Source organism: Fusarium poae, chromosome 2 (genome assembly GCF_019609905.1).
Source record: "Fusarium poae strain DAOMC 252244 chromosome 2, whole genome shotgun sequence".
Taxonomy (NCBI): Eukaryota; Fungi; Ascomycota; class Sordariomycetes; order Hypocreales; family Nectriaceae; genus Fusarium; species Fusarium poae.
Window position 1 is genome coordinate 2,233,816 of NC_058400.1, and position 27,241 is coordinate 2,261,056.

General features: G+C 47.9%; 10 protein-coding genes across 10 annotated transcripts; 5 read left to right on the top strand and 5 right to left on the bottom strand.

Moving 5' to 3' along the window:
• Positions 1-187: 187 nt before the first annotated feature.
• FPOAC1_004665 (uncharacterized protein) lies at positions 188-446 on the bottom strand (the record flags this gene model as incomplete). Its single annotated transcript, XM_044849206.1, has 2 exons — positions 188-221; positions 274-446. 2 exons carry the CDS (start codon positions 444-446, stop codon positions 188-190), a joined length of 207 nt encoding a protein of 68 aa, XP_044707916.1.
• Positions 447-1,987: 1,541 nt separating this feature from the next.
• FPOAC1_004666 (uncharacterized protein) lies at positions 1,988-3,805 on the top strand (the record flags this gene model as incomplete). Its single annotated transcript, XM_044849207.1, has 1 exon — positions 1,988-3,805. The coding sequence occupies one exon, from the start codon at positions 1,988-1,990 to the stop codon at positions 3,803-3,805; it is 1,818 nt and encodes a 605-aa protein (XP_044707917.1).
• A 7,983-nt stretch (positions 3,806-11,788) lies between these two features.
• On the top strand, positions 11,789-14,196 carry FPOAC1_004667 (uncharacterized protein; the record flags this gene model as incomplete). Its single annotated transcript, XM_044849208.1, has 4 exons — positions 11,789-12,355; positions 12,415-12,519; positions 12,575-13,946; positions 13,997-14,196. 4 exons carry the CDS (start codon positions 11,789-11,791, stop codon positions 14,194-14,196), a joined length of 2,244 nt encoding a protein of 747 aa, XP_044707918.1.
• Positions 14,197-15,893: 1,697 nt separating this feature from the next.
• FPOAC1_004668 (uncharacterized protein) lies at positions 15,894-17,182 on the top strand (the record flags this gene model as incomplete). The annotated part of the gene is made up of 2 exons (XM_044849209.1): positions 15,894-16,346; positions 16,394-17,182. The coding sequence occupies 2 exons, from the start codon at positions 15,894-15,896 to the stop codon at positions 17,180-17,182; spliced, it is 1,242 nt and encodes a 413-aa protein (XP_044707919.1).
• Positions 17,183-17,539: 357 nt separating this feature from the next.
• Positions 17,540-18,299, bottom strand: FPOAC1_004669 (uncharacterized protein; the record flags this gene model as incomplete). Its single annotated transcript, XM_044849210.1, has 3 exons — positions 17,540-17,970; positions 18,039-18,207; positions 18,276-18,299. 3 exons carry the CDS (start codon positions 18,297-18,299, stop codon positions 17,540-17,542), a joined length of 624 nt encoding a protein of 207 aa, XP_044707920.1.
• Positions 18,300-18,906: 607 nt separating this feature from the next.
• On the top strand, positions 18,907-19,300 carry FPOAC1_004670 (uncharacterized protein; the record flags this gene model as incomplete). Its single annotated transcript, XM_044849211.1, has 2 exons — positions 18,907-18,916; positions 18,978-19,300. 2 exons carry the CDS (start codon positions 18,907-18,909, stop codon positions 19,298-19,300), a joined length of 333 nt encoding a protein of 110 aa, XP_044707921.1.
• A 313-nt stretch (positions 19,301-19,613) lies between these two features.
• SOH1 (suppressor of hpr1) lies at positions 19,614-20,053 on the bottom strand (the record flags this gene model as incomplete). The annotated part of the gene is made up of 2 exons (XM_044849212.1): positions 19,614-19,886; positions 19,940-20,053. The coding sequence occupies 2 exons, from the start codon at positions 20,051-20,053 to the stop codon at positions 19,614-19,616; spliced, it is 387 nt and encodes a 128-aa protein (XP_044707922.1).
• A 668-nt stretch (positions 20,054-20,721) lies between these two features.
• On the top strand, positions 20,722-21,720 carry FPOAC1_004672 (uncharacterized protein; the record flags this gene model as incomplete). The annotated part of the gene is made up of 1 exon (XM_044849213.1): positions 20,722-21,720. The coding sequence occupies one exon, from the start codon at positions 20,722-20,724 to the stop codon at positions 21,718-21,720; it is 999 nt and encodes a 332-aa protein (XP_044707923.1).
• A 287-nt stretch (positions 21,721-22,007) lies between these two features.
• FPOAC1_004673 (uncharacterized protein) lies at positions 22,008-22,688 on the bottom strand (the record flags this gene model as incomplete). Its single annotated transcript, XM_044849214.1, has 2 exons — positions 22,008-22,547; positions 22,614-22,688. 2 exons carry the CDS (start codon positions 22,686-22,688, stop codon positions 22,008-22,010), a joined length of 615 nt encoding a protein of 204 aa, XP_044707924.1.
• A 3,063-nt stretch (positions 22,689-25,751) lies between these two features.
• On the bottom strand, positions 25,752-26,715 carry FPOAC1_004674 (uncharacterized protein; the record flags this gene model as incomplete). The annotated part of the gene is made up of 3 exons (XM_044849215.1): positions 25,752-25,928; positions 26,162-26,277; positions 26,334-26,715. The coding sequence occupies 3 exons, from the start codon at positions 26,713-26,715 to the stop codon at positions 25,752-25,754; spliced, it is 675 nt and encodes a 224-aa protein (XP_044707925.1).
• Between the last annotated feature and the right edge of the window lie 526 nt (positions 26,716-27,241).

The window sequence follows — 27,241 nt, forward strand, 5'->3', positions numbered from 1 at the left end:
CCAAAGCGTTGTGTCATAGGCTCATAGCCATGTCCACGGGTGGATTGCTGAAATGTGGACTCTGGATATATATCGCGATTCTCAGAGGCCACAACCTCTAGAGTGACGTTGTAAAGTGACGTTTTTTGCATAGAAGAATAAAGGGTCCAGGTGTTAGGTTTTTCAAATCTCGATGCAATTGTGATCGTCAAATGTGTTCATCGATAAGGCATTGCGCTTGCCTTTTCAGCATTGTCAGCCACATCCACAACCACAGCGACTCTTACAACGCACTTGCCACGGCTGTGACGTGTACCGCCACTTTTCGAAACCGGTTTAATCCCACGCGGACGATTTTGTCCGAAGGAAGGAGCAGGGAGAACAGAAGCAATGAGAAAGTGCGGACCCGGGCCGCAGGGTAGACGCAGTGAACAAATGTGCAATTCCTCATGATCTTTTACATGCATTTTTTGACAGCAGCACATGTCCTGACTTTTGTAGAAATTTATGGTTTAGCCCTTTTGGGAAGGACAAGGCTGTCCATTGGTTCAAATAGCCATCCGCGTCCAGGATTGGATCTGTCGTATCCATGTAGTTGCAGAGCTATCTTCAGGAACGAACCCAGCCTATGGATTTGATTGCCGGCTGAATGCAAATGCGCACAAGCAAAACCCCCCAATATTGAAGAATTTGGGTCACGCTTCTAAATGGAAGCCATTGGGGGTGCCGGCAGTACTTGTTGGGGGCGGGTACAGAAAATCCACCAACCAGGGGTCCGACTATAAAGAAAAAAGAACTGTAGCGTACCTAGGTACTATAGTAACAGTCATTTGAGGCCATGTCTATTGCTACGTTTGAGCCTCCCGAAAGAGCCTGGGGCAGCACGCGTCAACCAACCTACTTGGTGCTTGGGTACCTACCATACCTACATGTACCTAGGTCTATGCCCACCCTCCAAGAGTCTGGACTCGGTGGGTCCACCCCTTAAAGAAGGTTTCCGGGAGACAGAATTGAATTGAAAGAATGTTTGCCGGATTACTGCATTGGTTTTAGGATAACGTGGGGAGGGCTATTTTGGGTTTGAGAATGCCAAAAAGGGAGGTCAGTAAACAGCTTCGAATGTGTTTCACCTCTTCGTAAGCTTAATCTCAAATTGTCCTCCTGATCTGAGAATCAATTTCCCCTGTGTGGCTTCAGCCCGTGGAAAGCAATTCATCCAAATGTCCCGTTGAATTAAACAGTGGATGAGACCCCCGAGGCCGGGGCTCCGCATCGTCCGCCTGACCTGCAAAGTGGGGTTGGGGTATTAGAAGTAAAGTGCCCCGCTAAATGGATTGCAGAAGCCGACTGAAAATCAAACCTGCTTTTGAATTTGACCCGGCGATCGATCTCCCCGGGACTGCAAAGTGGTCCTTGTCGAGGCACAGCAACACAACATCCAAGCCTAGCAAGCCTGGGTACCTAGCAAGCATCCCCAACACCCCGCCCTCCTTCCCAATCCGGTTCTGGGCGTGGGCGTTAGACTGAGACTGACTACATACACAGTCGTCAGCATTGCACACACATCGTTCCTGCCCTGCACATGTCACTTTCTGTTTGACTCCAGCCGTTTGGGCGCCGGTCTCCCGCCCTGTCCTTCCCCCGTGTCTAACTCACAATGGCATCCCGAGGCTCCCTCCGCCCTACCCTCCGCTCTTTCCCCCACCCTTCCCCTTGTTCCCCCTCGATCCTCAAGCATTTATCAAGGCCGACTTCCTCCCTCAATCGTCTACCTTCTTCATCTTCCATTCTACATTCACCATCATCTACCAAGCATACTCCCCGTCCCTCCATCTTTATATATAAAAACAACAATCTAGCTCCTTGGCTACCAACTCTATTACGACTTAGTAGAGCTCAACGATACTCAACCTCTTCGCCACATCCTTTATTCTGCTAGGGACGGCTCCCTTGCCACGATATCACAAACCACAAACTCACAAACACTTTGTCAACATTGTGTGCAAGGATGCAATTCTCAACAGCCAACGCACCCCACTGTCTGGTGCAAGATAGTTTCGACGACATAAACCCCAAGGACTTCCTTAGACAAGAATTCAAGTCTAAGCGACCACGAACTGCTGATATCCTTCTCGAGGAGCTACCACAAGGTCTTGTTCAAGATGCCGAAGCAGCAGATGTCGCAGGAGATTTCTTCTCAGCCAAGCCTGAGTTAGAGTCAGACGACGAACAACTCCCCAATGGAATCGAAGAGACCGAGGAAGAGAGACAGAAGCACTGGTTCGTCGGTAGCATCGACCAGGGTACAACATCAACCCGATTCCTCATCTTCAACGGGCATGGTGAACCTGTCGCCAGTCATCAGATGGAATTCGAGAACCTTTACCCCAGCTCTGGATGGCACGAGCATGACCCCATGACCCTTCTTGAATCTGCCGAGGTTTGCATCGAGAAAGCAACCGAGAAATTCTGCGCCCAAGGCCATAGTATCGAGGAAATTCGCTCTATTGGTATCACAAATCAGCGTGAAACCACCGTTCTTTGGGACAACACCACTGGCGAGCCCCTTTACAATGCTGTTGTTTGGCCAGACACTCGTACTTCTGCCCTCGTCCGTGACCTCAAGAACAAGCCTGGTGCCGATAAGCTCCAAGAATCTTGCGGCCTGCCATTGTCTACCTACCCTTCAAGTGTGAAGCTCCTTTGGGTCCTTCAGAATGTGGAATCTGTTCGAGAGGCCTACGAGGACGGCCGATTATCATTTGGTACTGTCGACTCATGGCTCATCTACAAGCTCAACGGCGGACAGGCACGTGAGGGCGGGCCTATCTTTGTCACCGATGCCACCAATGCTAGTCGTACCATGTTTATGAACCTGAAGACCCTCGATTATGATGATGATCTTCTCAAGTTCTTTGATGTTGATCGCACCAAGGTCAGCCTACCCAAGATCGTTCCCTCTTCTCACCCCACTGCCTATGGTACTCTCTGCAAGGGACCTCTTAAGGGTGTCCCTATTGCTGGCTGCTTGGGTGACCAATCTTCTGCCCTCGTTGGTCAGTGTGGCTTCAAGCCCGGTCAGGCCAAGAACACCTACGGTACTGGCTGCTTCCTCCTTTACAACGTTGGCAACGAGCCTGTCATTTCCAAGACCGGCCTGCTCGCCACTGTTGCATACGACTTCGGCAAGGGCCGCAAGCCTGTCTACGCTCTTGAGGGTAGCATTGCTGTTGCTGGCTCTGGTGTCAAGTTCCTCGAGAACAACTTGGGCATTATCAAGAACTCTGCTGAAGTCGATACTGTTGCCCGATCTGTTCCTGACAACGGTGGTGTCACATTCGTGACAGCTTTCAGCGGCCTCTTCGCCCCCTACTGGATCGACGACGCCAAGGGTACTCTCTTCGGAGTCACCCAGCACACCAACAAGGGTCATATTGTGCGAGCTACTCTCGAAGCTACTTGCCACCAGACAGCAGCCATCCTGGACGCTATGGCAGCTGACTCGGGCCACGCCCTCGACATCCTGGCAGTGGATGGCGGTCTATCTAACTCGGACCTCTGCATGCAAACACAGGCCGATATCAGCGGAGTTCCTGTCGATCGCCCCGCCATGCGTGAGACTACTGCACTAGGCGCTGCTATTGCTGCGGGTCTTGCTACTGGAGTCTGGGACGAGCTTGAGGAGCTTCACGAAGTCAACCGAAAGGATCGCAAGGTCTTCCACCCCGAGGCTGACCCCAAGACCGTTCGTCGATCTCGCCGAAGATGGGAGCGAGCTGTCGAGATGAGCCGGGGTTGGTTGCAGGAGGATGAGGATGATGAATAAAATAAGGCGACGGCAGATTAGACAAAAGTTTGGAAACTTTTTGTCACATAATGACTGGTTTACTGGCGTTCAACTGGCATAGCGTATCATGAGCATAGGAGCTCGGCATCTGATATTCTGGGATTTTTAGTATAGCTTGAAAAGCTTCCATATAGTGCATAATACCATAACGATTTAAAACTAAGCCTTTTTCAGACTGCTGAATTGTGAGAGTTGCGATTGTGATTGTTAAGAGTTTTGTTTTTCCGACGCATTCAATACAGCTTGATCGCCTTGGAACTAGGCTAGTGATTAGAGTAGTCACTTGGTTTCAACAACTTTGGCTCTCAGAAGACTACAGTTGAGAATGCTATATATGTTGCTAATTACAAAGAGTCAGCAAAACAATCATCGAGGATACAATTGTGATCTAGGTATGGTGTTGAACAATGTTAGTAGTATGGATAATTTGTCTCTTAGATTAACTAGTGGGGTATACAGGCACAATACTACACTGTCCAACCAGGTCAGAATATTACCCTGACAACTGTTCTAGGAGCGTGCCCTATGCTCCGGAATGTGACGAATGGTATAGTAACCAATCAAGAAGACAGGAGTGAAAACGGGAACGCAAGAGGGGAAAAGACTTAGGGGTGGCGAGTTGTCAGAAACCAGACAAAGCCAAGCCAAGCAAAGTTTGAGCGGGATACTCAACGTCGTGCTTTTCGGAATGCCTTGATGGGTTAGTTGGATTCGTAAGGCGACAGTAATGCAATCCATGCCGTGCCATGTCGCTACAGCACTCGCTAAGGTGAGACACCTTCTACTATGTATAGGAGATTCTAGCCCTGGTCTTAATTTAGATATTCTAGGATTAACAACACATCACGCGGAAAGAAAGAAAAAAGTTGAGGTGGGTCTATCCCTTAATGCCGGAAATCCCAAGAGCAAAGTACGTGTTCGGATCCGAGACAAAGAGCATGGGGGCATGGGCCTTAGGCCATGGGGCATGTTGATCCTCGTGAGCAGCAAAAAATCAATCTAAGACATGTTGTGGGATTGATTGATTCTTATGTGGGTTCTGTTTAGCTTGCCTGAGCTTGTGCTTAAGCGAACGGAGCAGAGCCGCAAAGACGAGCCGGCTCCAGGCCCCGGTCCCGAGCAGTCGTGAGCGTTTCCCCGCTCAGGCACAAACTGTTTAGAAAAGGAGACTAACCTGATTAGGAGTTTCCGAAAAGATGGGGAAGACAAACCTTCATGTGACGGGAGCTAAGATTGGATTCCGGGGCCAGATGAAAGAGGGAGAGGAAGAGGAAGAGGTCGGGGGCTCCGAGAGCGGAGTCAGATTATGATTATGATTATTACTGCACCTAATTAGTTGTTCTTTGCTTCACACCGTCTCTGATAATTGTTGAGTTGTTGATTCAATTGAGTTCTGAACCCCTTTTCTTTGGCTCTGTTCTCCTTTGCTTTGCTTACCTTACCCACAACACCACGTACCCCTTCCCCATAACTAACTCACATGCTCACGATGATCTTCACTGACTCAACTCTGCTCAGTAGATTTGGTCAATTTATATCAGATTTTAATCTGACTCACCAATCTGTGAGATGGTTTCTCACCCCTCCCTCCTTCCATCCTGAAGGACCCCCCATGGGTCAGGGTTTTGACCCCAGTCCCAAGCTTTAATTAATGCACGACACTAAAAACTCTTGTCAAAACTCTTGTTTATCACGCTAACCTGGAAGCTGCATGGGATAGCAGTCCAGATACAAGCTAACTTATCCACAGTAATAAAGGCTTGATCGATTGGTCATTGATTGACATGAAGCATCCGTATATGATAGCTATCTAGATAGTGTATGGAGACAGCTTCAATCTTGAATGTAACATTGATAGAATAGAACTCTTTCGGCAGAGTCTCGCTTGTTGGTTCCACCCTCATGGGAAGGCCTGGCTTGTATGTTTTCATTCTTTACTATCGGATAGCTGTTTGGGTATTCCTAGAATCTTCCATGCTACCCATGCGCCCCAATCAAATGGGACCATGCACGTTGGATTTCTATGAGCATCTTTTCCTTCTATCCATATCCTCGGTTAATAATGATTAGTAGTTTCTTGGTTCTAGCAGAGCCAAGACAGTAGCCGAAACCTACAGTTTTACACAGTAACTACCAACCTGACCCTGATTCCTACCAATTCCTACAGTTTCTAAAATCTCGCATCTGGTTCGATCAGAACAACAATAAGTCACCGAGTGGATTTGTATACCTCGTTACCTGTAGCAGCATGATCCGTCTTTTTGAGTGCATGGTAAACATGGAAACAACAATATGCTCCGTCCTATCAAGAGGTCGCGTCGGATGCTTATCTATGTTCCCTGTAGATCGGCGATATATATAGCCTTGTTTCTCCTCCGCCTTCAACAACCACGATGCTGTGCTGAAAACCATGCGCGTGGACTGTCCGCTGTCAATTGGATACACGGGTAAATATTCTACTGGTCTATAGTATCTGTCTTCGTGCAACTGTTCTGAAGCGAAGCCATCCATTATTTACGTGGCAATGAAGTTCATGACTTTGATGTTCAGACTACCCCTCAGAAGTAAGTCGCAGTCGAAGGATCAGTAACTCAATTTGAGACGATCAACGTCGGGTGTGATTGTCAGTAAATAGTCCTCTATTGCCTACCTAGGTGATATAGCCATAGTTTCTGTGTAACGGTCGCCCCGAAGCAATTATCAACTCGATCAGCGATAAACATACGAGGGTATCAACATGCTGCTTCTTGAATATAACAACGATTCGATTTCATAGAGATGATCTATTCCACACTTGACCTATATGAATTGCACCTTTGTAATACTGGTGATCTACAAATAGGACATATCAAGTTGGAGGTATACTCATCTGACAAGCCCTTTTGGCGTATTCATGCTGACTACAGCTGTCCAAGAATTCTATAAATCGATATCAAGATACCAGATGGCGTAGCCTTGTAGTCTTACTGAACTACATTTATTATACTTCTGAGTCAATACTGTTTGAATTCTTGCTATTTTCCTTTTACAAAGATCGAGTGCATCGCAAGATATGAAGATACCATTAGTATAGATGTCCAGACTAGAAACTCGAAAGCTAATTCAACCGAAAGAACGTGACTGGACTTCATCACGAAGAAGAAATATGTTTACTTCTTATACGTCAGATTTGGGGCAGGTCTTTTGGACCGTATCATGGATGTATCCCGCCCTCGGTTGAGTTTTGTCAGATTATTATTCCACATAGATATTTTGCCGGACTGTGGTGTGTTCGTAAGGTACTTCTTACCACCAAGTCAAGATCGACGGATGAAATGCGATATTGTCTTGTCTTGATTTATAATAGTTTAACCGAGAGTGTCTCTTCCAGGCACCCCTTTGTTGTGTTTGGAGGTTTTGGTGAGTCTGATCCTCGATCCATTGGCAGGCCAAGTCCCGAGCGCAGACATGGCACTATCAGAACAGATATGCCGTAGCAGAACACAATATGTTTGTCTTGTGCATAGTTGTACTTCTTCCAGCGCTTAATACTGCAGTAGTATTTGAAGGGAGCCTGTACACATGTGTTGTATTCGTTATCAAGGGTAACAGAGCCTCGAGTAGCCAGCAGCGATGGTTACGTACCGTATTTACTATGTATTAAGACTAAGCCTACTCCTTTTGTTTCATCGTTTTTAACGGTGCGCCCTGGTGGTGATTTGGCTTGTGCTTCACTTGCTAATGTTTGCCTTCGCTGCTAGTTGAATGCCAATTCACTTACCAGTTTGTCATACTATTTTGCTTATAGAACATTAGGAATACGAAGCTCTGTAACTTAATTCTGGCAGCGTCTGCTTGATATTTGTACGTATTCGTAATATATACAGTCCTGTCGCGTTGTGCGACTTCTGCTAAATGACATTTGTAGAGATTTATCTTGTTTGAGAGAACTTATCTATGCAGTTATAAATAAGGTATATTCTTATAGAACGCTTTATCTGTTAAAACTCTATAGAAATGAATGATTGCGAACTCCTGTGTTCTTTTATCTTATATACCATGGTAGTGGTTTATTTCATAGCCTGCGGGTCGACTTGTGACACCAATGAACGGCTTCATAGCTTTTTCTCCTTGCAAGTACGTTAGTTCTATTCTAGAAAAATCCAAGGGGCTACAATTACTGTTTCAGTAGCATGTACATATCTTGTCTTTGGTGCTGAAAATGGCGTCCTCTTCATCGGACTAGGACGGGTAGAGTATGTGCATGCCATTAGTCCAACCCTGTTGCTACTCACAGCCCGACGTCGTTCATCAGTATCTTTACCGATTGCATGTCTCTTCACATTATAATTTTATTTTATCTATGTCTCCAATGCTGCACGGCGGAGCCGCTTGCGTGGATATGCAACTGTTGCTGTTCAACGGAGCTACTATAGGAGGAGGTTTGGTGAACACTCATACAGCAACAGTGTATACGTATGGCAACAGTTCATAGGCTGATCACGTATTGTCTTTTCATTTAGTCTGAGAGACTCTTGCTTCCCTAATATGGACATATAACGCTCATATATCGATAATCGACGCGGTTTGATACTGCCCGTTATAGACATACGAGGACAGCAGGAAACCTTCACATTTTTTAAAATAAAATAAAAACTCCTTGAAATTTCACTACCTGGTAAGCATCCGAGTTTATAGTACTACTCAAACCAGTAACCACTTACAGATAGACCGAATACTGTTGCACATCTGGGGAAATACTGTCACAGTCACTACTCTTTCCCCACAGGTCGACAATGCATTGCCGCATATAGATACACCGAGGGGACTTGAAAATCTATCTATGTCACCTAAAACCGAGTCAATAGTCGCTCTAGATTACTAAATCAATGATTTCCCGAGTGTATAAACACTGTTGTCATCCATCCTGAGCATCTCCGACACTCTTACGTTTCGAACTTGACACACTTCGAAGAGACCTTCACGTATCATCATGATATTGGACTCACATACATCTTGTCTGGCATTGGATTTTTTCTTCAAAAAAGCTGGCAGCCTGTTCAAAGCTCTGGAGGTATAGATACCTACGGAACAATTATCTGCCTTTCATCTGCGCACACACCACAGCTATGCCACCCAAAATCCATCCCTAATCTTCACGCAGTTACTGTCCTTACCTTGAGTTTGCCGGAAATCACTCAATTGTCTTGATCTGTTGATTGAATCTTGAACTAATGTATGGCCGGAACCAGGTGAGCGCTTTCGTAGAGTCAGACCATATATCTAAGTTTAAAAAGTACGCTTTCCTTTGAACAAAGGACTATATTATGAGAGAGCTTGTCTCATGAGGTACATGGTCAGGGTTAGGGGCTGTGAGTTGAACATACGCGGAAGGAAATATAGTGCATCCCGAGGGAACGCTCTCCTGATTCCCATTCAGCTATGGTAAAGCACACCATGAATAAACGGGAACATTCAAGAGCAGAAATGCTATCCAGAGTAAAGCCGCTACTGATTTCAGACCCTTGGTAATTGCTGACAGCCAAGCTTCTCGTTGCTGAGAAAGGACGCAATTCCATGTCGAATCAACAAAATTGATGAGAGACTGGAACCAACCAAATGTACATGACAAAGAAATGGATCCACAAAAAGTCCTACGAAAAGGTCCTGAAATCCGGGGCCCTGCATTTTGTCCTACTCGCATACCCCAAGCCTCAACCCAAACCCAGGCCTAAATAAGCCCAAGTTTGGGTGGAAGCGGCTGAGAGGTTGATGATCTGAACTAGAACTAACACAGGGTAACCAGGCTCTCACCTGTAGTTAGAGTATTCGGAATGAGCTTCTCTGTAGCCTGCTTTCTTTGTTACTTTTGGAATGACTGTATAGGTAGGCATGGTGAGTATGACACGAAGTAATCAACGTCATCGGCATCGTCATGGTCAATATCGGCGTTACCGTTCTCTAATTTTTTTTTATCTTGGATACTATCTAGGTTCGATACTCATTATCTCGTAAGGGATTGCCGTATCGTGTTGGGGCTTTGCTCGTGTCCTGCATTTGCATCTTCCCCACTATCCAGATCACCGTACCAAACGTCAAAATGATCGATAATCATGAAGCACTCACCTTATCAACTTTGTAGAGATAGAATCAAAGGTAATTCTTAAACCGACCTCTAAGTAATAAATATTAGCTTATACAACCTTCACTACATTCTGATATACAAGTATTTAGTTATTGGCACAGAGCAGTTGCCGAAAAAAGAAACATCTCAGCCGGTAGGATTCCACAGCACTAATTTAGTGCTGGATAACCCACAGCCACAATGGGAAATATATCCATCACCCAGTGTACCATCAGATTCATCCTGTCAGCAAACCATTGGACTTTGGTTATATCCCAAGGAGAGAGCCTGTCGGAATACCATGTCTTTTTTCAGTACAACCTTATTAACCTAATATCGAATCGTAGTTTCAGCTACAGAACACGTTGAGCCACTATCCCACGATCTTGCCGATGTTAGTATTTGACGACATAAGTAAAGTGAGATCATGAACTTTCTCTCAATCAGAAAAACGGTGTGAAACAGACCTTCTTGGTCGCTAAAATGCACCTACAGTAGCATTACAGAAGGACATGGGTCCTGTAAATCCCTGCACTCAGCCTTAAACCGCTGGAAAGATCCTAGCTCTGTCAGCTGCGTCTCTACGATGTCTCCACTGGAAGCGGTCCGACACTGCTTTCTTGCCTCTCGTTGCTCGTTCTATTGGATCATTCATCTTTGAAGCGGATATCTAGTTAACCCAGCTCGCAGCGCCTCGATTCAGCCACTCACTAAACCTCAGCTTATTAGGTAGGTAGGTAGCCAAGCCCAGAAGGAAGAAGGTACCTACCATCATCCCCGTTCTTCTTTTAACATTGATAGAGCCTTGACAGCATTTCCTAATAAATCCACTCAATACCTAAACATTTCGCCTTCGGCCAACCCGTTCGTCTTTTCAACTGCGCCTCTTTGTTTGATCGTGTCTCGAAACGGTAATAAGCACTGAACGGGCCAACGCGTGCGTATCGTATCAACGCCAATCCGACAAAGCCAACCCACTTTGAATCTCACGACTCCATCTGTCACTACGACCCTACACACAGCGGTGCAGAGACATCAATCAATTCCCAAGATACTTGAAAAGCCCACAGATTGGAAGTGAAAGATCAAATCTAGTTTGCCTACCACCATTCATACAGTGTTTGCCCAAGCTTCGAGCCTGCATCAAGCCGGGAAACCTGGAGCATCAACAGTCGGTTTTCAGTGCTTTCAGCTTCAAGCCAGCTACAAGCCCAAGCTCAGCCCAAGCTCAACATTATTAACCAACCATCCCGTGAAGATCTCAGGCTCGCACACCCCTCTTTGTCCCTTCGCACGCTCCAGCAGTCTGTCTTTACTAGCTAGGACGCGACGGGACAGGACTGCTCAGTTCAGGACTCAACAAGAATTGAAACGAAGTATTACATGACATTAGCATCATAGCTTCAGAACCGGTATCAGCGCAACCACACTGTTTGACAGCCGATCACCTGTCCTTGAGCTTTTGCCGCGCCTCTCGCTATTCCTATATTCTCAAGACGAAAGAGAACCTAGCTTGGCCATTTTTGCTTGCTGCGACTGAGACTGAGACTGCCACTGTACTGCTCTGTCGCTGCCCCTCCCACGCCCCCGTGCTAATTTCTGACCCGAGCCCAAGCCTGACCCTCCACTCCTACTCTCAAATCCCCCTCCCCCTCTTACGCCCAATCCTAATCCGCCTCGATCCAAACCCCCCTCGTCCTGTCCGTTCTGCCCCGTCCCAGTCCCCGTCCTGCTGCGGCGCCTCGCTCGCTCGCTCGCTGCCCTCTGTGTCTGTGCCTGTGCCTGCCTCTACCTCTTTTGACCTCTTGGGTCCTACTTCTCAACCCTTTCCCACCTCTGCTTCCTTTCCTCTTTTCCATATGAGTTCTATGAACTCCCGCTTCAAGAGCCTTGGCTTCGGAAAACGCAAGTCCACCGCAAGCATACAGACCCCGGAAGGTCTAACACCAAGCCCAACCCCTCCTCCAGGTCAAATACCGCAGCCTCCTCAGCAGCAACAGCAGCTACGTCCTGCCTCGATCGCCCCATCATCTTCGACGACGAGCCTTCCGATGAATCACCCGGGCCCCGGCAACCGTCCGCCTAGCTATACTGCAAACTTCCCTGGTCAAGCTCCTCTTGGTCGAACCAGTCCTCTCACTCAACAACCTAACCGCACTCCTCCTACTCAAATGGTCGGCGGTCCTCCTCCGATCAACACCGGAGCCCCCATGGGCTACCCTCCCGGTATGGCTCCTATGGGCCAAGGTCCTCCTCCGATGGGAGGTCCTCCCGGGTTCGGACAACAACCACCACCTCCTCAAGGGTACCCTCCTCCCGGTCCTCCAGGCGGACCCATGAATCAGCAGTTTCAGCGACCAGGCCCTGCTGCCGAGGTTGAAGGTGCCAGCAAGAGCAAGGCTCAGCTGATTGTTGGAATCGATTTTGTAAGCACATTCAACAGCCGCCGGTATGGCAGGACGAGTGGCTGACAAACAATTCACAGGGTACTACATTCTCTGGTGTCGCCTTTGCATTTGCGACCAACAACGAGGCCAAGGAAGATATTATCACCGAATGGCCCGGTGCCGGTTCTTACACAAAGCAAAAGGTACGTCAGGAAAACGAGATAGCTCAAGAAAACGAACTGACATGATACTCCCCAGATTCCTACGGTTCTTTACTACGATCAATACCAAAAGGTGGTAGGATGGGGACCTGATATTGCTGATGCCCTCGCCCCTACCGGCTATCCCAAGCCCGGTGTACAAAAGGTCGAGTGGTTCAAGCTGCAACTGATGCTGAGCGGCAACACATACATTGACCCCATCAACCTCCCTCCTCTGCCCCCAGGAAAGTCCGAGATCGATGTCGCCGCCGATTACCTATTCAAGCTTCGACAGGCTATGCGGTCAGCCCTGCAGAAGGCCTTGGGCGAAGTCTTTAACCGAGAAGAGCGCAATATCCGATACTACCTGACTGTCCCTGCCATTTGGAACGATGCTGGAAAGGCCGCCACCCGAGCTGCTGCAATTCAGGCCGGTTTCCTCCGTGACGAGAACGATAACCGTCTGACTCTTGTCTCAGAACCTGAGGCTGCTGCTCTGTTCTGCTCCAAGACCGGTCTTCTGGATCTCAAGGTGCATGACGCCGTTCTGATTGTGGATTGTGGTGGTGGCACTGTCGATTTGATTGCGTACGAGGTCGAGGAGGAAAACCCCTTCACTGTCGCCGAGTGTACAGCTGGTTCTGGTGACTCGTGTGGTTCAACAGCCCTGAACCGTAATTTCAGCAATATTCTCCGCACCAAGATCCGCAAAATGAAGTTGCCTGATGGCTCCAAGACAGCCGGCCGAGTTTACGCCAAGTGTATCATGGACTTTGAGAACCGAATTAAGGCTGACTTCCGAAACAACGGTCAAAAGTGGGCTGTTGATGTCGGTATCGAGGCCGAGTTCCCTGAGGCCGGCATTGAGGAGGGTTACATGACCTTCACCAACGAGGAGATTCTCCAGTGCTTCGAGCCTGTTGTCAACCGTATTCTGGAGCTTGTCAGAAACCAGATTATCGCTATTCAGGCTCAGAACCGTACTCTTCAGAACATCTTGGTTGTCGGTGGTTTCGGTGCCTCTGAGTACCTCTTCCAGCAAATCAAGCTCCACGTTCCTCCTCAGTTCCAGTCCAAGGTTGTCCGACCTATGGACTCCGTCGCTGCCATTGTGAAGGGAGCTGTCACTGCTGGTATCACAGAGCGAATCGTCACCCACCGTGTTGCTCGTCGACACTACCTCATGGCTACTCTTCAGCCTTTCAAGGAGGGCTACCACCCTGAGGCCTACCGTGTACCTTCTCTTGATGGAAAGGATCGCTGCAAGTTCACCCGCCAGATATTCGTCCAGAAGGGCCAAAAGGTCAAGAACGGCGAACCTGTCAAGGTCTCCTTCTTCCGACAGGTGGCCCCTGGTGCTACCCTCATGTACGAAGATGTCCTGTATGCTTGTGACGACGACGTCTGCCCCGAATACACCAAGGATCCCCGTAAGTTCGACTAGAACCGCTAATCAAAAGCCATGACTAACATTATGCAGGCATTAAGGAAGTCGTTACCCTTACTTCGGATTTGTCCCGCAAGAACCTGGAGAAGGACTTTGAGCGCATGGATACCCCTCAAGGCACATTTTACCGCGTTTACTTCGATATTTACCTGACGCTGGATGGTTCAGAATTCAGCGCCGAGCTGGTTTGTCAAGGCGAGGTCATGGGTCGCTGCCGCTCTCGCTTCAGATAAACAGGATCAACAACGGGAGAGAAAGAGAAAAGTCGATAAGTTTAAGGTTCACTTTGAAACCGCATGATACCTAGGAAAACGCAGGTCAAGATGACACCCAATCAGAGCGTACGGGGAGATTATTTTAAGACGGCCTTGAGAGCACTTGTAGAGAGGCCTTACTACATGTCGAGCGAAAGATGTTGGATTTAGTATTGAGAATTGAAATATAGGAGCGTGGTAAGCATACCAGTGTGTTTGAGCCTGGTGTTACGTTCCAGGTACAAGAGGGAAAGAGTTGCATGCATGAACGACATGATGATTACTCGTATATAGACGATGAATTTCAGTTGAATGAACGCAGGTACCCAAATGTTTTTTGCAGTGATGGCTCACTAACCAAAGATCCACTGCCGCTGATGCACATCACCTTCATCTCTAGTCTCATAACCTATTGAATGTTCGCTGTTAATTACATACGACCAAAGCTCGTAGAGAATACGGGGTCCCGTCCGCTCCCCCATTGTCAAGCTGCGAAGCGCCAGATTAGTAGTTGGGTCGGTGATGATCAGCGAATCCCCGGTGTTGTATGTTTTTTGAATTGATTTCTTTTTTTCGTCTATTATTACAAGCATTCTGGTATATTGTGTTGCTCAATATCAGTTGTCAGTGAAACACGATGTTTAACACGGGCACGTGGGATTAGGCTTTTTGAACGGTTGATGCTAGTGATTTATGTAATCAAACTAAATGGTGCTAAACTGTCCAATTAAATCAAGTTAAAGTCAAATAAGGTATATCTGAGCGTATGTAGTCTTTACTGTTCGTGATTCTCGATGCGAGTTCGCAATACTAAGGTATCGTTGTAGGTTCTGTTGCAGGCGGCTTCTCTGACGTCATTTCCACCGCAACAGATAGGCGCCCAGCCCAAGCATCAAAGCATGGCATCAACTCCTCCTTCCCTGAGCAACCAGGGCGGGATCCCAGGATGGAATCCATCAGTACCTACCTACCTTAGTGCCTACCATGCTTTTCTGCTCGCTCAATCACTGACATTCCTTGTTTATCTTCTCTTTTCTTCTTGGCCTTCTTGTAGATTTACGATTCTCACCTTTACTTTGGACGGCTTCTTTGGCTTTGTCGATTACCTTATAATTTCCTTCGTCCTTCTTCTCCCTTTTGTTTATCTTTGGACGATCAAACACCAAAAATAGCTGTTATCCCATCATCGTCATCACCTTTCTTGCCCCTGGTCGTTTCAGATTTCTCGACTCGTCCTCTCATTACCGTGCTTTCAAGATAGCCTAGCCCTACCACGTCTACCTCGCCCAGACCACCCTGTTCGCTGGGCCAATCGCCTATCATTCATCTGGTCATTTTCTTGAATCGCAGATCACTTGGACAGGGGTGATCAAGAAACAGTTGCTGGGAATCAAGCAAGCGGTCCTGGTTCGCAGCTTCGTTGTCGCCTATACGTCACATTCGACCCTGGACCCTGGCTCCATACCAACACGACGCTTGTCTTATATCTATCTGCCTGTCAACCGCTGCTTGATTACCTAGCTACTTGGACGTTATGATCACCAATTGTTGATACTCACTGCTTTTCACCTTGGATTCAAAGACCGCTTGTCTGACAGTGGCATTGAATCGCAAACCTAACCACATATCTCTTCAACATCTTTACCCAACCAGAGTTGAGCCTAGCCAGTCGTAAAATGGGGTCCTCTTCAAGACGCAAAGGCGTTAGTAGCATTTCCATATGTCGAGTATTGGTGCCTACTCTTGCCGTTGGTTTCTTTCTGCAGACTGCAAAGGCAGATGGCTCAACTGCTGCCTCCAAGCGATCAGACAATGGACTTCTGAATTTCCCAGGACGAATTAGTGCTGCAACACGAAGGGAACCGGATGAATCCAGCGACTCTGATAGGCCTATTCCTTTGACCATAACCAACAAATGCGACTCAACAATATGGCCCGGTATCGCGACACAGGCTGGCAAGGGCCCAGGAACTGGAGGCTTCGAGCTTACCCAAGGGAAGAGCAAAGACCTTTGGGTCTCGTCGGATTGGCAAGGACGGGTTTGGGGTCGCACAAATTGCACAGTAAAGGATGACTCGTGCTCTTGCAAAACGGGAGACTGTTCTGGAAAGTTGGATTGCGAGTCCAGTGTAAGTGCTCTCTTCAGAATCAAGCCCTGCATCTCTAACGGCAACAGGGCGCTACGCCAGCGACTCTGGCTGAATTTACGCTGGCTGGTGGTATGCAAGGGAAACAGACCTTTTACGATATCTCACTGGTAGATGGTTACAACCTCCCACTGGGTCTCAACTACATTCCTGCGAAGAACACGACCTTTATCCCACCCAACCTCACCAATTGTGCCTGCATTGCTTCTCCTAGTTGGATCTATGCAAGCAGTGAGACTGGAACCTACTACACAAACTCAACTTACCCTGTTCCTTTGGAAACTCGGGTTAGCAATGAGAACGCTCGGAACTGGTGTCCATGGAAGTACCTCGCTTTCCCACCCACTAAGCCTGGGGATGGGGTCTACCCTTATCCAGACGACGACATCCAACGACCAGAGTTCTCCCCGTGTAACAGCGCATGCGCTGCATACGGGACTGACAAGGACTGTTGTGTTGGAGAGTATCACGATCCAGATGTTTGCAAGCCTTCGGCCTATAGCAAGAGGGCAAAGATAATCTGCCCCGATGCCTACAGTTTCGCTTTTGATGACCAGCAGTCTACTTTTATTATCCCCACAGGTGGAGGATTTGAAGTCATCATGTGTCCTAAGGGCCGATCGACCAATATTTTACGACAACTTGGAAAAGAAATGAACGAGCTGGCTGAATCAGGCAGCCTGTCGGAGTTGACACAGAAGAAGCTCACAGACGTCACTTATATTGTATCTGAAAAGAGCCTTGGAAATAGTGTCTTGCCCACAAAGCTCCTGATGGTTTCGACAGGATTGGCAACAGCACTTTGGCTTCTTGTCTGAGTGTCTCCCGTTGCTCGGAATCACATAAGACTTACAGATAGCTCCTTCGCCCAGAGTTCAGGCCGGCTCCTGTTCTTGGTTACACTCCCTTTGTGCACTTACGCTGCGAATGAGATGCCTACGACTGCATGACAAATGAAGAGGAGGAATTGATACCATTCCTGTATTAGAAGGCTTATACCCCCTTGTTTTCGATAACCTTAGATGAGAAATACTTATTCTTGCACCTTTGCGTAAGCTACCTTGGTTCTATCGCTCTGAGATTCAATGCTATATGCCTGCCCATATGTTGATCTGCCTCTTCTTATGAGAAGCAACCTCTATTTGAATGATTTATAAGCGCCGTGTATCGCTTGTCTACTTGCGCTGTTTGTCCTTCCGCCTTCTCTCCCATTCAGCACGCTCCTCTTCATCACTACCACTGAACTCAGCATCATCGTCACTTTCGTCCGGAACATCAAGCACAGCACCCTGGCTACCCGAGTTATTCACGGTGATGAAATCTCCTGCATTTTGGTTCGCATATTCGTGTTTCTGGATCAGCTCGCGGAGTTCTGTGTTGGTGGGGTCGACAAGCTGGTATGGGGTGAGGCGGGCCTTGTTCTTGACTCGGGTGTTGGAACCGGCCTCGAGCATCATCTCGACGAGAGCGTTGCCAAAAGGTCGCTGGGCGGGAGGCTCAGAGTTTATCCATCTGATGGCAGTATGGAGTGGTGTGTCGCCTTCCCTGGTGTTTACAGGATCGCACTCGAATTCGGGCTGGTCGAGGAGGTGATCGATGATTTCGTCTAAGGGCGGTGGGGGTTAGCTCGTTTGGATCTCATGAGTTGTATGTATAGGCAAGTGTGAGGCGCACAATTTCCTCGAGAGGCAGCTTCATGGTAGAGATGGTTGCCCATAACGGTTTTGGTCTCGTTGAGGAGTTTTGAGATTTCAGCGTCGGTCTTTGACTCCAGGCATTCATCCAGAAGCTCAACGTTGTTACGGCGGCAGGCTTCGATCAAGATTTCCTGGACAGAAGCGCCCTAGTGATAGAGAACGTATAAGTATGAAGTCCTCATGAGTTTTACTATGGTACAATAGCATAACTTACATCGTGTTCTTCGTCTCCGGCCATGTTAAGGTCCCTGGTTATCAAATGGCTGTCGCGGGAGCGGGGTATAAATTGACCAAAGTCGACGATGACGATAGTCGGTGTTGAAGATTCGGTAGAGGTTCAAGAATAAGGAGCCGTGATATGAACTCGATTTCGTGTCGTTCAAGGTTGAAAGAGGTGGCAGTAAATGAGGTAGGTACGGACAAGACCGCCTAAAATCAGGTACAGTTTTGATCTTGTTTGAAGTGTTTCGTCAGGCGGTGTTTGGAGGGGCTGCCCGATGAGAGTGGAGGGCTGATGCTGAGACAGACGCCCGAAAGTACTAACCTATGAGCTCTCTCAAGGTGGAAATGGCGGGGGATGGCGCTAAAACAGCAAACAGCCGCCTGAGCGATGAGGGCCCACCACTGTACCGTATCCAGAAATGGAATAAGCATTCCGCAGTACCCGCTCGTCTTCATGGAACCTCATTGTCGTTGGCAAAATAAAAAAAAAGTCATACTCCAGAGTTTGCCTTGGTATTCAACAACGCGATTGCCTCAACGACCACTGCCAAACACGAGGGTGCATCAACTCTATAAATCTGATACATATTTAACTACTCTAGACGCACATAACAAACGCCGCCATGTTGCTCTGTAAGACTCTCCAACCTCAAATTGATATGCACGTTCCAAGCTAATCAACGTCAATCTCCAGTCTGCCCCCATTGCGCAAACATTCTCACTGTCTCCCTCACCAGCACGCGGACCAATCGACTCGAGTGCCGCACATGTCCCTTCGAACACCATATTACCGAGCCTGTCTTTTCGCGACGATTGTACGAACGTGTCGAGAGAGAAGATGTCTTTGGTGGTCCCGGCGCCTGGGACAATGCGCAGAAGGGTCCTGCTCAGTGCCCTGCTGATGGATGCGATGGCGAGGAAGCCGCCTTCTTCCAAGTCCAGATTCGCAGTGCTGATGAGCCTATGACCAGCTTTTTCAAGTGCATGTCCTGCGGTCACCGGTGGAGAGAAAACTGAGCTCAAAGGATTTCCCTTGAGTTGCGAGTCGACGGGTTATTCTTTGTATGCGAGGAGAATCGGAGTTGGGCCATTAAATGCTTGTCTTTTTTAAACAGTCCAATTCAGTCAAGAATAATGCCTGTAGTGCCAATCACATTGCTAAGCAGTGTTGGTACATGGGCTGATAGCATTTCTTCTTGCCACGGCAATGTTTCCGCTTTTGCTTCGAAATACTAAGTTTTTTCAACATTATCGCCTGACGCCTGGGTATCGTGTATGAGGTTCGTGTCTTGTTTTGCTGCGCGTAGTGTTCCGATTCGGTAGGACCATTTCAGTTCTCGCGGTGCCAGTCGACTGAGGCCTTCATGCCCTCCTCCATCAGCGCCCTTACTACATCGGGGCTAATGATCTGCTGTCGGAATGTTTCCTGCTGAAGGAGCTCGAGATGTCGCAGTGTCGGGCCAGGATATGTTAGGTATTTGAGATACGGCGGCTTGCTCCAATACCGAAGGTAGGCAAGGTATGCGACAAAGGCGGGCTGGTTAAGGAGCTTCTGGGACGCGAGGTGATTGAGGTAGGCTGGGTTCGCCAGAGATTGAACAAACTATGTGGGTTTAGCTATAGGTATACTGAGCTGGGAGAAGAAGCAGGACGAACCTCGAGTTCGATCTCGAATCGTGAGTAGCCACCATATTTGGGCTCTTGGTCTGTTTGAGTAGGTGCGGGAGGGGAGGATCCCATTGAGACATCTTGAGACGCTTCCTCTGCCATACTGGAAGGAATTTATTCGCTCGCAAAAGACGAAATGGTAAGGTATGGTGATCACACTCGTGGATGGCGATGCGCAAAAGGTGGATTAGTTGGAGTGTTTGATGTTGGTGAGTAGGGGTCTGTATAGCAGGCAGTTAATTACGGATACTAGACTAGGAATCTTACTGCTGTATCTAGGTGCTGAGCTTGGCCCACTTTGCACTATCGACGTCAGCCTGAACTCTCCAGGACCTCATACTTACCGAGTATCAAAAGTTTGACCGCTGGAAGCATGTCAGTTTATGCTGTTTAGACCACAGGCCTACCTAAATTGTTTATTTTTAGATTGAAAACCTTAGGTACTACTCTAGAATCTGATTTTTTATTTATTTATTTGTTTTGGGTTACCGCTCAGGCACCTAGACTACACACCTGGCAGGTACGGATGGATCAACTCACATATTAGTCCCCATCTACAACTCATCAGCACCATTATCTATAGCCTACCTCTGAATATAGTTACATCATTAAACCTTGGAGAATCACGGTCGACATCATCGTCAATATTCATAATACGCCTCGGACATTCAGATGTAAGTTTCCTAGCTTTCGAGTCGGTCTATATATTCGACATCTAACCTCACCACAGTACCGCCATCATAGAATACCAGACACAAACCTCCAGCAATATGTCTTCTACCGCTACCTCGAAACACGTCAAGACTCGCATTCTTATTATATCGGACACACATGGATCCAAACCAAAGCCCAAAAACGAAAAGAGTTCCAGTACTGAAGACGAACTAAATCAGGAAGATGTCATGAACGTGATTACTGGCTGGGGGTATCCTTTACCAGAGGCGGATATTGTAATTCACTGTGGCGATCTTACAAAACGCACGACTATCCCCGAGTTCGAACAGACCTTCTCCGTCTTGCGATCTATCAAAGCTCCCTTGAAATTGGCTATTGCGGGTAATCACGACACTGCACTTGATGAGAATTATTGGACCAAAAAGTATGGTGGAACGAAGGAGACCCTAGACAAGGTCAAAGAAATTGTTCGAGAAGCTGAAAAAGACGGTGTTAAGTATTTAACAGAAGGTGTTCACAGGTTTACCTTGGCAAACGGCGCATTACTGAAGATGTATGCAAGTCCCTGGACTCCTGCCTACGGTGGCTGGGCTTTCCAGTATGACGATGGCCATGACTTTGATATTCCTCCAGGGATGGACGTGGCCGTGACTCACGGCCCTCCTCAAGGTATCCTCGACTTCGCGGGTATGACGGGTACCCACGCTGGATGTCCAGAACTTCTTGCAGCCGTCGCCCGTGCGAAACCCAAGATTCATTGCTTTGGGCACATCCATGAAGCATGGGGAATGCACCATGTTACCTGGGATGGAGATGAAATCGACCAAGATCGGTCACGACAGCTTGGGCTTAAAGGGCTGCGACCGAACCGTGTGACACATAATAAAGAGACGGCCCAAATGACGAGGGAGAAACTTATTGAAATGAGCAAACAAAGAGCTGTTCAGCTTGACTTAACTCAGGGCGACACTCAGATAGTCCCAGGCAAGCAGACGTTGTTTGTGAATGCGGCGATCATGAGTATCAGATATCGACCAGTACAGTTGCCATGGCTCATCGATGTTGACTTGGAAAAGGTCGAACAAATAGTCTAACCCAAGTATCCCGCGACAAAAGCGGAAGCTACACCTAGGTTGTACATTGTTCTCACGGGAATATAAATAGTGATTTCTTGTACTTGTTTATTATTAGATGCTATATATCTATTACTAGTTTTCCCATTGCTATAAATGGCAACTTGTTGTGTTTCCAAAAGACTAAAACCTTTAATAGAACATCATGTCGTGAATTCCTTCGCAATAACTCCAGCCCAGTAGCTTTCCCAAATTGTTTCATTGAGGTAATGTTGCATTATGTACAAACATCCAGTATACAGGAGCTCTTACAGAGCAATGGCAGCAGCGATAATGGCGAGAATACCCATGGCAGGGACAACGGCAGCAGCACCAGCGTCGGTAGGAACACTGCTGGCACCACCGGTGCTGCCGCCGCCGCCGCCGGAAGTTCCAGTGGGTGTAACAGCGCCTCCTCCGGATCCACCTCCCTCTGTCGCGGTCTTGGTAACTGTTCCGTTACCGGGACGGGGAGTAACAGGAGGGATGGGCTTCTCATCAGGGATGCTTGAGAAGATGGCGGGAACACTAGCAGAGCCAGTGATGGAGGTGTCGATGCTGACGGTGACAGAGCCGAGACTCTCGGTGGGAGCGACAGTGGTGGAGCCGGCGCCAGCGGTGGCGGCGTAGGCCTTGCAGGCATCAGCAGCAGCCTGCTGGGCCTTGAGGAGGTCTTCAACCTGGCATGATTCGGTCAAGCAGGGTGTGATGATGGGAGCGAGCTTGGTTTGGAAAGAAGACTCGCATTGGCATGCAGTATCGTCGAGCTCGCAGCCGGCCTTGGGGATGTATTCCTTAAGACATTTAAGCTGTGAAGGTTAGTTAGCCGGTGTCCATAGTATAAACATCCAATGTGGGGATGTGATCTGACTTACAGCACACTCGGGTTGACCACTGAGGTCCTGGGCGACAACGAGGCCAGCAGCGGCAATGAAGAGAGCAGCCTTCATTTTGGTTGAGGTATGTTGATTAGGATGTAGGTAGGTTGTTTACTTGAACGATTGATGTGTTGTAAATAGCGAGTGAGCTTCAAATGATCTGAAAGCAACAAGAGTGACTCTTATTAACGAAAGCGGGTTGACTGGATATGATAAGAGACAAGACATTAACCAGGGAGGTCAGCTTTGCCTCTTTATAGGTATGCATCGTACCTATCGAGAAAAGTATCGAATAGACTGGAGTGCAATAGTCGACGCAAGCTAAGTTTCCGAAGCCTCCATGCCATACCTGTTCTAGGTAAAGAGTGGCTGGTCGCCCGTCTACGAATACAGGCTATTGATGGATTCGATTCGATACTTTTTTAGTCGTTTTTCTTTTTGCCCCTAGACTTCCATGACTGAACTAGACTGAACGAACCCCTGACAGCCTTCCCTGCCCAGCCGTGGATGACTGACTTTTTGGGACTTTGGACACAGCCAATCAAGGTACCTATCTACTACTACTCTTCAGAGTTTCTAATGGCCTGTCTGTCCATCAGGTTATCCTCTGTCGCCAAGGTGGTAATATAACAACTCCCGGATTTATCATGTACCATGGCTCAATACCCCAACAACTCTATTATTATGGCAGCGCTTTTTTCCAGACGCAACTGTGTGCTCGGGATTGCTTCTCGGGACATGATTTGAGTTTTTGGCTTTTAACTTAGGTTATTAACCTCGACTTCACAGTAACTCATCTTGTGCCGGTTGCCGTCCGTTTTGAGGGCTGCGCCATGGCGTTTTTTTTTTTTTGGTATGCACCCATTGCAGATGCATCTGCATTGAGTGTTTTAACAGGAGGGGAAGGGAGGCGGAAGGCTAAAATGGTGTTACTGCTGAGGGGACAAGGAGGCTAAAAGATTCATTGCCCCGGACAACCTCACACAAAAACATTGACTGGACAAGTCGTATTGGGATAACCTTAACTTGCCATGGACAAGGTTTCCTCGTTGCTACTGAAGAATCAGGAAAACATCAGCCCTGTTGGCTTTGTTTACTCTTCGATTACCTTGATAGAACCAACGGATAACCGCCGCAATTAGTTAGAGAAAAGAGGATCAAGCGCCACGGATGGATGACATGCTTTATTACTTACTTTAGTCTTTACCTACTCTCAGCTCGGCCGCTACAAAGACGGTAGATTAGTACATTCAATATTGAAAAGGCTGGTAATACCTTGGTAGAGGCAGCGAGCTTAACTGCAATTGCATTGAATGCCTGTGGCAGACAATGGCTTCCCTCTCTGCAATTGCCTACTACTACTAAGCCAACGTCAGCTTTACCCCTCCTTCTCTCCCTGCATGCGTATGCATCTGCGTCGACATAGTACGTCTGCGTCCGCGTCTGCGTTGTGATGTAGAGGTAGCAAAGCCCCCAACAGACATAGACACTTACGCGTCAGTATCCCTCGCTAGGACTTTTATGGCTTGAGGTGTGTATGGTTCTCTAAGGAATTGCCCCCTCTTCTGAGTTGTCCTCTCCCTTTGGAGATCAGTAGCAGACTTAGACTATTCTTGTGCTATTGGTGGAAGTGGATTTCCAATTCGGGTAGGTGTTGATGTCTGGTTGAGATCGACAGCGTAAAAACTGCAACTCCACGAAACAAAACGAAACAAAACAAAACAAAACAATCCTTCAAACAGATTGTTTCTTTTTGGCGGTTATCACTTTTCACTCTGGCTGGATATTGGGCCTTCAACGTCATGACATGTACCCGTGCAGCGTCAGATCAGCATCACATCCAAAGTTCTCGTATCCCAAGTAACATCCAATAGTGGCATGGTCGAGTCACCATGACACAGCAGACGCTTCTCATGTTGTCCTACGCAACAGTGCACATCTATAATAAATACATGTTCAACAATAATTGTCGCAATATATCCTAGATCAGAATATGTTGCAAGCGCATACTGTGACTAGGTACGTAATGATAGGTGATAGTACCGCATATTCGTACCCAACAACAAATTCTCTCAGCCCTCAAACTCTCCTTGAAGCCAATTAGTTCCCTGCTTCAACAATTCGGCCACACAGACCTGGCACTACCATTTTCCCTTTCCCTTTCCCTTTCCCTTTCCCTTTCCCTTTCCCTTTCCGTACCTCCGCGATTTTCCCAATACTATCGATTTCTAGAGTGTTGCTCCGTGTGTTACAAAACAAAAGCTTGGCCTAGCGCTAAGATTTTGCCAAGATTCTTTGCTAAAAACCGAATTGGCATGGCAATTGCTTGTACAACTAAACTAGACAAAAAATTAAAAAATTAAAAAAGAATTTGGCGCCGCAAACATGCGTATATTATTGTAATCGCGATATGTCTACATCGATGCTTAAATTCGAGATACGCTATCTATAACCAAATCCTGTCTATCCTGTCATGAATCATCATCCCATCGAGGCCGGTTCATGATGATAGGTCTCGCTGCATCCCATGGCCCTCGTATTTCGTTCTTGTACTTCTGAAGCCCGATCAGCCACCAACTGCAACCTCCTGTACCTAGTATAGCAATCACTACTCCAACGGTCATACCCACCAGTCCGCTCTTCCACGGCCATCCATCCGTGCCTCCAGCATCGCCCAGTATAAGCCCAACCCCGAAGCCTGCTCCCAACACCAGTAGAATAGCTGAAAGTATATGAAAACGCCAGCTGCGGTGTCGTACATAGCGCCGAAACACTGGGAACAATCCAAACACCTGAATGCTGAAAAGGGTCAAACTAAACACCTGTTTAGTAGAAGGCAGTCGGCTGGCCAGTACAGTTGATGCCATCAGAGCGGCATTGGTAGACAATGACGCTGGGAATTTGGCACCTACGCCCCCTGAATAGTCGAAGAAAAAGATGTTGATGGCGAGAAGCCAAAAAGACATAGCCCAAATGCTGTCACTCGACGTCGATCGCGTGAGTGATTTGAGTATTGGACTAAGTCCAAGCAGCGTACAGTAGATAAGGATCGCGGATTTAATCGTTTCCATCCTCTGTCTATATCTATTCTCTTCTGGCAGGAGTGGAGGGGGTAATTCAGGAAGATGTTCCTGACTAGCTCGTGGGGTGTGAGTGACACCACCGAACAAGGACGTATTCGAGGCTGACTTCGCTCGATGCATCGTAGTTGGCGCATGTAGGTTGGTCGTCGAACTCGCCGCCGAAGGAGTAGCAGATGGCGCGGCGGTGGATGGTGCCGATTCGATCCGGAGCGGAGTTGGACGACGGATGCTTCCTGTACGGGTTGGCCGTCTCAAACTTCCTGTACGGCCGGCCCTCCCCATAACATTCGCCGCCACGCCCAGACTCGGGTCGTCAGGTTCCTCAGTTTCGGATAGCCAACGTTCCCACAAGATCCACCCCACGAATGTCGCAAAACTGCTCCAGCTTGTGACAGCAACAGGAGATACGCGGTCCTGGTTGATGCCAACAAAACAGACAACGAATATGATGACAGAGCATACGTGCTGCAGTATGACGGTAGAATCGGCGACGAGGGGCCAAAAGTCGTACGGCTTGAGGCGAGGGTTGCGCTGTAGATTTTCGAGAAAGGTCGCTTGGTCGGTATAATTATCAGGATCTTGGATCGGTTTATTAGCTAGTCTGTCTTCTCGGGAGCTTCAAGCGTATACATACACGACTGCTTCACCCACATCAGCTTCTTCCATGGACGTTTACGTCTTCTGCTGCGGCCTCGTGGGCCTCGAGGAGGCGAAACGAAGGCATCGTCAGGGGAAAGATGCGAACGGCCAAACCCATGGAGGGTAGACCGGTCTAACGAGGGGAATGGCGTCTCGTCATCGGTAGGAGATGGCATTCTATTGAGAAGGCATTGGATGTGTCCGGGGTGTCGGCTTGGACTTGTGCTAGGACCTGGAGCTGGACCAAGACTCTGGTGTGAAGTTGGGGATTGCGTCTGAGATTGGCAATGATGCCAATTGACATTGACAGTTGTCATGAGTGGGTCAGTGTCATTAAGGGCTAGTGGGCTTGGAGATCGTGTTGCAGCGTTTCCCATCATGGAATGGATCGGATTGATCTAAGCGCGTTCCGCTGCAGGTAGGTATCCGTACTCAGGAAGCTAAAAGCTCCGCTCTGACATTCAATGATGGGATGTGCCTTGTTCGACTGTATCACGTTCACACTTGGATGTTGGTGATAAATATGCATGTTTTCTCATTGCATGATGTTAAACACAAGCAAGACCTGCCTACCTATCTACCTACATGGAACCTGTTGGCAAGTGGGGTAGGCGCCCTGCGATGCATGGACTCCCATACAGCTTCCTCTTTGGATTGCAGGACGCAAAACCTCAATCAGGCAGGTTTATCTCCCTTATTTCCTGTCTTACTCCAGCACCACCTTCCTGCTGTTGCACCGAGTCCCATAGCCTACATACTAATCCATGACTCACCTAGATCGAGATACTCTGGAACAACCCTCTTGTGGATCGACACAGATTTCATTCCTTGCAAACAACCAACCTAACGAAGCTTTCAAACTACCCTACACCCTCAACCCACAGTTCCTACATGTCAACTTTC